Raw genomic sequence first — 13,127 nt, 5'->3', positions numbered from 1 at the left:
GATACCTGTCTGAGTTTGAAGAAAGTTGTATTCCAGTAACTTAGGTTTGAAGTGAACTTAAAAACTTCAACAACCGCCTGAAAGGAGCCTTCCTGTCAGTGCCTGCCTGGGAGAAAGCATGACAGGATGAGAGGTTGCTGACTCAAGCTGTGAGAGGGGGGATTTGGGTTGGACAGTGGCAGGAATTGCTTCACATTGAAGGTAATGAGGCATTGGAATGGGCTGTCAAAGGGGAGTGGAGAAGTCACCGTCCCTGGAGGTGTTTAAGGAAAGCCTGGAGGCGGCCCTCAGTGCCGTGGGCTGGCTGACAGGGATGTGTTTGGCCACAGGATGGACTTGATCATCTCAGAGGCCTTTCCTAAACTAATCGACTCTGTGATTCTGTCAAAGCTACATTAATAGTGACCACCTCACCTGAGGAGTGAGGTGGGATGGCGGTATAACTTTTTTTCTTTTTAAATTTTTTTTCATTTTTTTTTTTCTCCAAAAAGTGCCGGAACCATTTCTCCGAGGTTCTTTTCAGTTCTGTAGCTGAGGGGCCCGGGAAGAAAGCTGCCTCGCGCTTCCCCCGCCTGGCCCAGGCACTGCGGAGCTCTGTACGAACAAAAGCGAAATGGTTTTAAATCCGCCCCGTTCCCGCCGGCCGGGCCCGTCCCGCCGGGGCCCCTCACGCCAGAGGCGGGAAAGGCCCGAGCGGGCGGAGCCGCGCGCGCGCCGGGCAGCCCTCCGCGCCCCGCCCCCTTCCGGCGGGGGGCGGAGCCGGCGCGGCCCGAGCGCGGCCTCCCCCAACATGGAGGGCTGGCGAGGAGGTGAGGGGGGAGCGGGCTGGGGATGGGGCCCCCCGGGGCTCTGCTGCCCGCCGGGTTCTGCCCGCCCTGCTCTGGGCCTTGGGGGACCGGGACGGACTGGTAGGAAGGACGGGTGGGGAGGCTCCCGCTGGCTCTCGGCGGTGGGAGCCGCTACCGGTCCCTGTCGCTCGCTCTGTCGGGACCGTGCCCACCGCCCCTGCCCGCAGACCCCCGGCGGGGCGGGAGGGAAGGGCTGCGGGTCCTGCCCGCTCCCCTGAGGGTCCTGCCCGCTGCCCCAGGGGAGCTGTGGGAGGAGGGCGGGAGGTGCGGGGGGTAAACCTGGAACGGGGGCGGGACGCGGGGACAGGCGCTGGATCCCGGTGCGGCCGCGGGAAAGGCACCGCCGCCCGCTCCCGAACTCTGTGAAAGGCGCCGAGCCCGGGCCGGGAGAGCCCCGCGGAGCCCCGGGGGGAGGCGGGCACGGCCCCGCAGCCGGCGGTGCCGCTCTGGACTTCATCCAGCCCCTTGATCCCGGTGTTTCCCGGGCTCTGGCGCCCTGCGGAGCGTCTCGTCCCTCTAAATCCGCCTGGCTGACAGGCATTCGCGATCCTGCTGGATGAGGGCTGTGGGTCTCTATCTCCTCGTCCAGTCACCATGGTTGCATCGCAAGTGCTCGGTTGCGCTTGACTACAGAAATTTGGCGGTCTTGTTAAAGAATGGAGGTTTCCTGCTTGCCGTAGATCAGTTATGCGATGCTGTAATTGTAGAGAAATTCCCCGATGCTTAGTGTATCTTTCACCTGTGAAACTCTCTGCCCTCCAAAATATTTGTTGTTCTTTTAAGTGTACTGTACAGAATAAAGGTGCAGGGAGTAAATCATTAACGTGTTTCACTTGACTCTGCTGTTAGAGGAGGGTTGAGTTGGAGATGCTGCAGTTGTACAAGAGACTCGTGGATTGCTGTCACAAATGGTAATGTGGGGACTCTGGGAGGAGGCATAATGATTTCAATTTAGCTGAGACATTAAATAGGATTCTTTACCAATTTTCTTATTGTAGCCTGGTATGTGCCATGTCTAGCTTCACTTGAGACCCTCCAAGAATTATGTAGGAAGGAAAATCTCACATGTAAATCCATTGGAATCACCAACAGGAGTCTAAAGAGTTATGAGGTGGAATATTTGTGTGACTACAAGGTAGAAGAGGTAAGATAAACACAGACCAATTTGATCACTTTTTCAGCTGAAATTTGGAAGCAAGCCAAAGGTAGTTTTGCTCATAATATAAAGCAGTGGGCAATGAGGACAAAGCTTTTGCTGGCATCAAATTAAATATATTTTGAACTTTGAACTGTAAACAGAAAGTGGTGTAAACTGCTACTTTCAATATGTGGAAGGAAGATCTTTTCCTGAAATTACAAGACATGTTAGAATATAAAATGTTTCACCTTTGTGTGTCTGATGCTGATGCTTTAGGGTGGTAGCTCAGTATGAATTATGATTTCTTTCCCTTTTTTGCAGACAACCATGTGCATTTCTCTCTCTGTTCTCTTAGTCTGATGAAGAATTAGGGCCATGTGCTGCAAATGGATTCCTGTGAAATTCAGTCTCAGGATTTGTCCTTGTTACAGCTATTTGTCCTTTTTAAATAAGTGCAAAATGTATGCTGCTTCATTTTAAATACAATATTACATGTATCAAATTAATTACTGTTCTGGGAGTATGGTTGATGTTACCAGTAGTGGGTTTTAGCCTTTTTTTCGCTAAATTTTGGATTTATTTTTTTTGTTCTGTATGTGATACGACTGCATTCTGCTTGTGCATACGAGTCATACAGCGAGTTAGCATAACTTACCACCTGCCTTGACAAACTAGCCTCCTCCTCCTCCAGGTATGCCGTCAGCAATCAGAGTTCATCCCAACTTTTGATTTCTTTGCCCCTAGAGATGATTTGTAAAATATGCAAAGTTGTGCTATAAGTTATTTGCAAACAAAAAAATCTGATTTTTCTCCTTTTCCCCAGTTGTAATTTTTATGGGGACATCAAGGCCTTCTGCCCTGTGTGCTGATCCTTAACTCCAGAGCTCTTGTGTTTGTCTGTGTGCTCTGTGGTGCTGGATTTCAGCAGCATGAACTCTGGCTAAATCTGTACATGTTTCTGTATTTTAAGGGCAAAGCTTACTATCTTGTGAAATGGAAAGGATGGCCGGAATCTTCAAATACTTGGGAACCTCGGAAACATCTAAACTGCCCTCTGCTTATTCAGAACTTTCTTAGAGACAGGAATGAATACTTGTCTCGGGGGAGAGAAGGCAAAGCAATGAAAGTGAGGAACCATGTTAAAACTTTGAAGCCTGCAATTGCAGATTATATTGTAAAGAAGGCTAAACAAAGAATAGCTCTGCAGAGGTGGAAAGAAGAACTCAACAGGAAAAAGAATCACAAAGCAATGATTCTGGTAGAAAACACTGTGGATCTTGAAGGCCCTCCTTTAGACTTCTACTACATCAATGAGTATAAACCTGCTCCAGGAATAAATGTGCTCAATGGAATAACAACAGGCTGCGAATGTGCTGACTGCCCTGCTGAGAAGTGCTGTCCAAAGGAGGCTGGGTTTATTTTGGCTTACAATAAACGTAAGAAACTGAAAATCCAGCCTGGCTTGCCCATCTATGAGTGCAATTCGTATTGTAGGTGTGGGCCTGACTGCCCAAATAGGATTGTACAGAAAGGGACCCCCTATTCCCTCTGCATCTTCAGGACCAACAATGGCCGTGGCTGGGGAGTAAAAACCCTCCAGAAAATCAAAACCAACAGTTTTGTGATGGAGTATGTTGGAGAGGTAGGTATGTATTTATCTCGTGTAGGTGAATTAGATAAAATCAAGGAAATGTTAGATAAAATCTTAATGAGCTTTCTCTCAGTTTTAACACTTCTTGACTTCATCACCCAGAGGGTGGTCAGACACTGGAACAGGCTCTCCAGGGAGGTGATCACAGCAACACGCCTGACAGAGTTCAAGGAGTGTTTGGATAATGCTCTCAGACACATGGTGTGATTCCTGGGGATGAGCTGGGCAGGGCCAGGACTTGGTGATCCTTTTGGGACTCTTCCAACTCAGGATATTCTGCAATTATATAATAGATCAGTCTGCTTTTCAGTAGAGAGATAAAGGGACATTCAAGTTGACAGCAAAATTATGTTGTCTAGGACATTCCTTCATTTCAGAGCAGTTGTAAAAGGTCAGAAGTAAAGAGAATATTTATCTCATATGGCTCTAAAGAATTATTTTAGATACATGCCCTAATAGTATTTCTAAAGGCAAGTCCTTAATTTCTTTCATGGCAATCATATTCTTCATTCTTTCCTGATCATCCTTTTTGTAGTTTTTGCCATTTCCAAAGCACAGTTGGTAGGAAACTCCCTGCACAGTCTTTCAGTCCCTTTTCTGTCTGAACTTCTAAGGTAATATTTCTAAGCATATTTATTACTTTTAATTAACAGCAAGAATAAGACTCATAGTATGGACTTTGAGTTACTCTTGAGATTTTGTATTGCCCTGTGTTTATGTGGTTGAGCCTCTGCTCTGTTCCGGGGCTCTTCACATCAGCAGTTCCTGGCAGCCTCTCTGTTACAGTGTGTCTACCACAAATCTGCCTTGCTATTATATTGACTCAAAGTATTTCCTTCTGTCCCTTTGTGCAAGGTTTATGGTCTTAAGTAGATTTCCTCCATGCTTCCTGCCACAAAGCTTCTAACTTCTCATGTTTATCCATTTCCTTTAAATATACAAAAGGTCAGACATTTCAAATATTGCTGTTAATGCAGAAAGGTGATTATGTAATTTTGTTGCTTAAAGGAAAGTATTTACCATTTCACCTGAAACTACTTAATATCTACAGATTACTTCTCAAATCTCATCTGTCAGATTTTAGAGGTATTTGTTGTCCAATTCCATCACATTTTTTATATCTCTTCCTGCCAAATTATGATTTCTTTGCTGAGTCTGCACAGCAGAGTGTGTTTAATGTGACAGGCTGCAGATGAAGTTGTTTAATCTGAATGAAGCTGTTTCATCTGTTGACAGTGACACACTCACCTAGTTGAATAGATTGAGCTCTGTGAAGTGATGCCTGTCTGAGCTGCCATGAATAGAATCTTTCATTGCAGTCAAAAAGAGCAGGAAGAGAGGAAATGAATATCAGGCTGTAAATGTGGCTGAGTTTTAAAGAGGGATACCTGTTGATCATCTGTGCAAAGGGAAAAGGTTGAATCTTGGTTTTATGTGAAGTAAACAAGGCTTTCTGGGTCTAATGGAAAAAGTCTGTATATAGAAACTTCAGGTAAAAACTGTTGATTGTATTGTCATAATCAAAACTATTAATAGAGGGTGCTGATATTTTTTTTCAGAGACAAGGTAGTGCTGTGCATCAGCTGTAGACAAATTGCATCCAGAGAACCCCCAGTCAATAATTAGTTGAGCTGTATGTACTCTAGTGTATTCTTCATTCACTAGATGGAATGCAATTTCAACATCAAAAACTTATTGTGGTATTTTTTACTAAGTATTTTTTCAAACTTCATTGTGATTTTTGTTTTGATTTAGTAATAGTTAATAATCTGATGCAGGTTTCTTTTTCCTTTTGGTTTTTTTTTTAGGTGATTACAAGTGAGGAAGCAGAGAGGCGAGGCCAGCTCTATGACAACCAGGGAAATACATACTTGTTTGATTTGGACTATGACTCGGATGAATTTACAGTAGATGCAGCTCGATATGGAAATGTGTCCCACTTTGTGAACCACAGTGTAAGACCTTGTTTTGTATACTAAGAATTTGGAGAATTATCCTAATTGTGCTAGAAATGTCTTCTACTGTAAACATTTCTTTATTGTATCACAGTTTTTCTGGAGTAGTTTGCTTCATGCCAGCACAGTTCAGTTAATCAGATGATGTAATAAATAGAACAGAATTCTTGGCCTTGCTTGGATTGAGACTGTCTATAAAAATCTGGTGGAGAGATGTTGCCTGAAGTGGATATCCTATAGAACTGGAGTTTTCACTGAATCAGCTGGTTCCAGACAACCAAAATAGATCTGAGTGTGATTTTTCTGAGTACCTGAAATACTTAACATGTGACAGGTCCTTAATACAATTAGCCCAGAGTCAGAGATGACAGGAATTGATGTGTTATTTTGTAGCCAGGCAGGATGGAACGTTACTCTGAATTTCATCCTGCAAACTTGGTAGAGGAAAAAGAGAAAATTCCTGTGCTTTCTTAGGTATTTACAGGGGAGAAATATAATTTTTCCTCCTAATCTAAACTTGCCAGAGAACTCAAAAATAAATTTTAACAAGCAGTTTTTGCAATGTTTTGTTCAACTGAAGTACCTAAAGCAGGAAGGCAGAGCTGCATTTGTAAGGATTCCTGAACTAAACATTATTATTTCTTACTGATCCAATGTTAGTGAGGTATGCAGTGTTCTACAAATACAGAAGATTGATGTCTTCAGGTTTGTGAGATGATGATACTGTATTTCCTGCAGGCTTGCCAGGGAGAAGGAGGGAGAAAAGTTTGATACAGACAAGTGCTCTTCACTTTCGCAAATGGGAGTGAAGTATTCTCAGTCTTCAGTGTAAAGTTAAATGTCTGTAACTTCACTTGTGATTCTTTCATGTGTGATGTATTTCACTGTTAAAGAACAAAAAAGCATGCAGGGATTAACAGTCTCAAGGACTACTGACTCCTGACACTTCATCCAGAGAAAATGAGGAAGTGGTTTCTAGCTCCAGCTTAGTGACCTTCACCTCCTCCTAGCACCCAGACCATGGCAGGGAATTCAGAAGCCAAGCAGGTTTGGTGTTTACAGTAGAAATTCCTGCATAGGATGAAGATGTTATCTCTGGCCTGGAAGCAATGCTTAAACATCAGTATAGAGTAGTGAGTTTGTGGAGTTTGAAACACTAGGTTGTTTTTAGTTTCCTTTCAACTTTAATTCTTTTTGTGGGTTTTGTTGGTACGTACTAGCATCTGAATGTAGCTCTAATTGTTTTGTCACCGTTTTTGTTGTCACCTTTGAAGGTGCCATTTTTTTAATAGGTTGTTGCATATTAGTGCAGTCTGCACATTGTGCAAAGGTTGCCTTCCTGAAAGGACTTGATTGTGAGCTAGGAATGTTCTCCTGGAACATTATTTCAATTTGTTGATAATTGCAGACTTCTGTCACTGACACAAGAACCTATCCTTTCTTTGCTGCGACCTTGGTTTACTTAAACACTTCAGTGAAATTAAATGTTCATTTTTCTAAACAGAAACTGCATTAATTTTTGCTTACAGTGTGATCCAAATCTTCAAGTCTTCAATGTGTTTATTGATAACCTCGACTTGCGTCTTCCTCGAATAGCGCTGTTCTCTACCCGAACCATCAAGGCTGGAGAAGAGCTAACCTTTGACTATCAGATGAAAGGTCTGCACATTTTGATGTGGTTCTTGTGGGAGTTTTGGGATGCTGCTGGGTTTTACTGCAGCCTGAATGATGGTAGCATTTCAGCTCAGGCAAGGCTTTTATAATACAACTCTGGCTTTCAGAACAGTCATCGCTCATGATGTGTAGTGCAGAGAGGAGCACACCCAGAAGCTTTTGCCTGTATCTCTAGTGCACTGCCTCCCTTGGTGCTCCTAACACATCAGGGGTTGTGGCTGGATTGTCTGGTGAAGCAAAAGATTTCGAAGGTTTGTCCCAGGAATGCTCAAAGGAATGGTCAGGCTGCCCTTAAATAAAGCTTTCCTTTATTCAAATCAGCATTTCAGATAAACTACTCTCTAGGCAGTCTGTTAGTGATAGTTACTAAGATACTAAGGCAGTTGTAACAGCTCAGCAGCATGAGGCACTGTAGGTTTGTCTTTGAGTTCTGATGTCTGTAGGCCTCAGTTGTGGATGTAGGTCCTATAGAAAAGGTGTTTCAGTGGGGATAGTTCATTTCTTCTCAGTAGCTGCTCCAGTGCTGTGTTTTAGATTCAGTATGAGAATAATGTTGATAACTCACTGATGTTTTGGTTGTTGCTTTGTGGTATTTTTCTAAAGTCGAGGACTTTTTTGTGTCTCATGCTTTACCAGTGAGGAGGTACCCAAAAAATGTAAAAAAAAAAGCTGTGAGGGAGCATAGACAGATGAACTGGTCAAAGAGATATTCCATGCCAGAGAATGTCATGCCCAGTGTAGGAACTGGGGAGATTTCCAGAAGGGGATGATCAGAGTTCAGGGATGGCCTCTGGGCATCAATGAGTCATAGGTAAGCAATTGTATGTGCATCACTTGTGTTTGGTTTTTTCTTTTACTTTACTATTACTACTACTAATAGTAATAATCAGCATAATCAGAATATCATCATTATTACAATATTTTACTGTTTCAGTTGTTAAACCTACAACTTTTGGTTCTCCTCTCTGCTCCATGGGGGTGGAAGTGAGCGAGTGTCTGTATGGTGTTTCATTGCCAGCTGGGCTTGAACCACGACACTGCCAAGTTGATCTTGAATCTTAAAACTCCTATTTCTCTCTGTGACACTGGCATTGAAGGCCCTTGAAGGCCAGCTGCACTCTCAGCTGATCCATGTGGATACCTGGGGGGTAAAAAGCTCAGATCTGAGTTCTGGATTCCAGTGTGTACAGGTGTTGTACAAGTAGCTGTAACAGGGGTATCAGTAGAAGCTGAGTACAGCTTCACACACAGCTCTTTGAACTGGGCTGTTAGAAGGGCTTTAGAAGCTATTTGAATGCTGGGCATGATCTTGGTCTGTCTTTTAGAACTTCCTTACTTGTGTTCATCTGTGTTGCAGGTTCAATAGATCTGACTTCAGACTCTGCTGAAGGTCTTAGCCCATCCAAAAAGAGGATCAGAACTGTCTGTAAATGTGGAGCCGTGTGTTGCAGAGGTTATCTCAACTGAGTTCGGGTATCCAAAGTCACAAATATTTTGTTCTTTTTTTAATGTGTTTTAAGAAGACTCTTCTTTCACACATATATTCAAGTATTCTTACATCTAATGTAAATAAGGATGTGCAAACAAGGTATTGTGTTTGTAATTGAAATGGCATTGGCCAAAGAAAGAGATTGTAGTGTTTCAAGCCAATACAAAACTGATAATGGGGATTAAAAATCCATTTTTCTAGAGCAGTTGTTTAGGAAGCCGTAAAATGTATGCAAAGAAAACTCTAAAATGTACCTTGATTTGAATATTCCTAGAATCAGAGAATGAGATGGACTGGAAAGGACCCTCAAGGGTCATCATGTCCAACTCTTAGCCCTGCACAGGACATCCCCAGGAGTCACATCCTGTGCCTGAGAGCATTGTCCAAACTTCTTGAACTCTGTCAGGCTCGGTGCTGGAGCCTGGTCCAGAGCCCAACCACCCTCTGGGTGAAGAAGCTTTTCCTAATATCCAATCTAAACCTCCCATGGCTCAGCTTCAGGCTGTTTCCTCAGTGTCACTGGTCACCAGAGGGAACAGATCGGTACCTGCCCTCTGCTTCCCCTTGTGAGGATGCTGAGGAGCTCAGTGAGGTCTGATCTTCTGCAGGCTGAGCAGACCAAGTGACCTCAGCTGCTCCTCATAAAGTTTCCCCTCAGACCCTTCCCCATCCTTGTGGCCTCCTCTGGATGCTCTCTAATGGTTCAGTGTCTTTTTTTACATTGTGCTGCCCAAAGCTGCCCCCAGCTCTCGAGGTGAGGCTGCCCCAGCTCAGAGCAGAGCAGGACAATCCCCTCCCTTGCCTGGCTGCTGATGCTGGGCCTGATGCACCCCAGGACAGGGCTGGGCCTCCTGCCTGCCACTGCTGGCTCATGTTCATTGTCACTGACATTTGAGTGTGAGCTTTCAGCCACAGGCCTTCAGGAGCTGATTCCAGTGGGATGAAGCAATGCTACGTGTTTTCTCTGCCTTGAGAAGTCAGGAGGCATTTGATTTGAATTCTAAATCTTAGTTGCTTGTTCTTTTGCTTTTTTTTGTTATATAAAGAAAAGCTTGAAGATCTTAGCAATAACATTTATGGCACCAGGCTGAGGGATTAAGGAGAACCAGTGCGTAAATAAAGGTTCACAGGACTGCAAATTGTAAAATGTCCATGGAACTCCATGCAAGGGCAGAAAGAAAATAAGAGAGGCCAAAGCTCAATTAAAACTTAACCTGGCCACTACATTAAAGGATAGTGAAAAATGATTTTATAAATACATTAGTAGCAAAAGGAGGGGAAGGAAAACCTGCATTCTTTATTGGACACGGTGAGGGAATATGGTTTTCAAAGATCAGGAAAAGCTGAGATACTTAACACCTTCTTTGCCTCAGTTTTCAACATTAAGACAGTTGTTCTGTCCTTAGGACAACTGGCCTCCTGAGCTGATAAACGAGGATGGGGAGTAGAATAGTGCCCCTGTAATCCAGGAGGAAGCAGATAGAGACCTGCTGAGTCACTTAGATATTCCTAAGTCCATGGGACCAGATGGGATCCATCCTAGGGTGATAAGGGAGCTGGCAGATAGCTCAGCAAGCCACTCCATCATTTACCTGGAGAAAAGGAGGCTCAGGGCTGACCTTCTCTCTCTCTACAACTCCCTGACAGAAGGGTGTAGGCAGGTGAGGGTCAGTCTCCCAGGGAACTAGTGATAAGACACGGAGACACAGTCTCAAGCTATGCTGGGGGGTGGTGGTTAGGTTGGACATAAGAAAAATTTCTTAACAGAAGGGGTGATTGGACATTGGAATGGGCTGCTCAGAGAGGAGCATCCTGAAGGTGTTTAAAAAAGCGTGGACATGGCACTCAGTGCCATGCTCTGTTTGACAAGGTGGTGATCAGTCATATGTTGATGATCTCAAAAGCCTTTTCCAGCCTAATTGATTCTGTGATTCTGTAACTGGTGTTAACAGATCCCAAGTGTAAAACTTGAACTTCTTAGCTGATGTTATGTAGGATGTTTTCAGTTGTTATGCTCTGATTTTTACTTAGGATTCTATAGGAGGACTGCAGTTCCACAGAGCATTTGTAAATATGGAATTGTTGGAAGTGACATTCACTGTTTGTTTTCATTGTAGAAATTTGGCAGTCGTGGCTGAAACAAGTTGGTGGCTACAGTTTGGAAATAGCAAAAAGGTTAAGGAGAGCAGCCCATTGTCTAACAAAGCCAATGCATTGTGGAGACATGCTCTGTTATCTGTTAGGTGCAAAAGAGCCCTGGGATTGATGTATATTCACAACTGGCTTTGGTTAGATTTTTACATACTGTGTCTTTTTTACCTAGTGACAGAATTCTAAGATACTAGGCCTGTATTTTCTGGTTGCAAAAATGTTAACTTCAGTGAAGTTAGACTAGGGGTGAGTATACCCATTTGCTGTAGACATTTGTAAGATGTTCTTGAATGTAAAGGCTGAGAAATGTGCTGTTCTTCAGCTGCTTGAGTCATCTCTTTTTTTTTCCTGTTCATCTTAAAGTTGTCTCAATCTATTCATAACATATGCTAATTTTTTCTTGGCTTCAGCACCACTGAAGAGCAGCTGAGGTGGGTGATGAGTGGAGTTACAGCCAAGGTCCATGGTCTAGGGTTGATCCACATGCTTTTTTCTCATGGATTCAAAGCTTGTAAAACTTGCATATTGCTTACCAGTCATGTAAATGTTGACAGGGTCAGGCAGGATAATGTTGCTCCATAAATGGATGCTCCATAGCTGGATGCTGGCTATGTATCATAGGTCAGCTAGTTACCTTTATAAGGTGCACAGCTGTTGGCTCAGGTGAATGAAGTCAAGTACCCAGCATGTAACTGTTTACTTAATTTGTTAGAAAATGCCTTAAATTCCATGTTCATTACTAGCACTTCAAAAAGAGCATTTCAAGGTTGTTCCTTAAGAAGCACAGTTGCATTTGTACTGAAGATCTGGCTCTTTGGTAGCAAATGACATTTTATATGCTACTAGCCAAAATCAGTTTTACACTTTTGGTGAAGAGCATGGGCCACTGGAAATGCTGTGTGAGTTTTGTAATCTGCAATACAGAAATACACATTGAAATAAATGTGTATTTCTTTATGTTCTTTAATGAATAGGAAAAAGTTTGCTTAGATTTAAAAGTATTTGATGTGATCAGGCTCCCCTGTATCCACACAGCTGATAAATGCTGAATCTTGTTTGTTTTTATTACGCCCTATCTCTAATGATTTTTTTTTTAATTTAAAGTGGAATGTGGAGCTCTAATGTCAGCAAACTCTAGATGATCTTGCGTCGTTTGGAGTCATTAGTGCTTTCTCTTGCATGTAGCTCAGACGAGCAGTGCATTCCACGTGGATGGAAGCTGCAGTCTCCAGCTGTAACGCGGTGCAGCCCGCGCTGTCCCTGCGGGAGGGAGTGGCTGCGGCAAGAGATGGATTCCTCACTCCAGCCCCGCCCCAGGCTCTTCCTCTCCCCATGCCCAGTTTGATTTAAATATTGCAAGTAGATGCATTTTAGAAGGTAACAGTCGTGGCAGTTGTACTAGAGTGCAGTGTCTGCCTTTTCCAGAGGCAGAGAATGTTATCACCAGCACTGGAATAATGCTGCTGTTTGTTAAGGATATGTGTGTTAACTTCTGCTATAAATAAAAAAAACGTTAATTTATGTTCTGGGAGGTAGCAGTATTTTGTATTTATTTGAAGGAAACCCATGGATTCAGTTTCCAACTTAAGAGCCTTGAACAGTATTTTATATTTACATATTAACAGTGTATTTGAATTGCAGTCAGTGAATTAGCTTAATGGGACACTGTCACTTTTAAAAATCCTTTTACTGTTTTTTTGAGTTTAGCAGAAAATTGCCAAACTGGAAATGGAGAAAAAACTGTTTTCAATTTCTTAGGGAAGCTACACCATCGCAGCTTCTGCCTTTGTTTTTTGCTTTGTGGTCTGTTGGCATTGTCATGGTCACCAGTCGTGTGTATGCACTTCTTGGGGGCTGGTGACCTATGACCTGTCCTCCAGCTCTTCTTTTTTGATTGGTTTGATTTTTATTTTTGGTAGCGGAACTAAAGCTGCAAGATCACCTGTAAGAAAAGCTATTGCCTATTTATTTAATCTCCAAGTTAAGTTAATCTTGGTTATTATTAATGTATGTTTTAGGAACTGTATTAGAATATGCAGTTTGTAAGCTCAGGAACATTTTCTTTTCATATTGTGTCATCTCTAGTATTGCTATCTTCCTATAGTTTTTGATAAATAAATTAAATTTAGTTTTTCTCTTGTTGTTGTCATTTTTACAAAGAATTAGCCTGTCAAAACTAGTTGTAGCAGTAGAATTTGCTTTAAGACTGCAACCTCTTCAT

At 43.0% G+C, this 13,127-nt stretch overlaps 1 protein-coding gene across 5 annotated transcripts; it reads left to right on the top strand.

The window, feature by feature from the left end:
• Window positions 1–140: 140 nt before the first annotated feature.
• SUV39H2 (SUV39H2 histone lysine methyltransferase) lies at window positions 141–13,040 on the top strand. 5 transcript variants are annotated; one of them, XM_063397009.1, is made up of 7 exons: window positions 141–809; window positions 1,847–1,992; window positions 2,957–3,628; window positions 5,446–5,592; window positions 7,122–7,251; window positions 8,624–8,739; window positions 12,092–13,040. In XM_063397009.1, exons 1-6 carry the CDS (start codon window positions 614–616, stop codon window positions 8,731–8,733), a joined length of 1,401 nt encoding a protein of 466 aa, XP_063253079.1. In that variant the 5' UTR covers window positions 141–613; the 3' UTR covers window positions 8,734–8,739; window positions 12,092–13,040. The 5 variants fall into 5 exon arrangements, 3 of the variants coding, with proteins under 3 accessions (XP_063253079.1, XP_063253078.1, XP_063253077.1); XR_010080318.1 differs by having other exon boundaries at window positions 143–809; window positions 8,624–11,152; XR_010080317.1 differs by having other exon boundaries at window positions 143–809; window positions 8,624–11,152; window positions 12,011–13,040.
• Window positions 13,041–13,127: the final 87 nt, after the last annotated feature.

The sequence above is a fragment of the Prinia subflava genome, chromosome 4 (assembly GCF_021018805.1).
Source record: "Prinia subflava isolate CZ2003 ecotype Zambia chromosome 4, Cam_Psub_1.2, whole genome shotgun sequence".
Lineage (NCBI taxonomy): Eukaryota > Metazoa > Chordata > Aves > Passeriformes > Cisticolidae > Prinia > Prinia subflava.
This window is presented reverse-complemented; position numbering and strand designations above follow the sequence as displayed.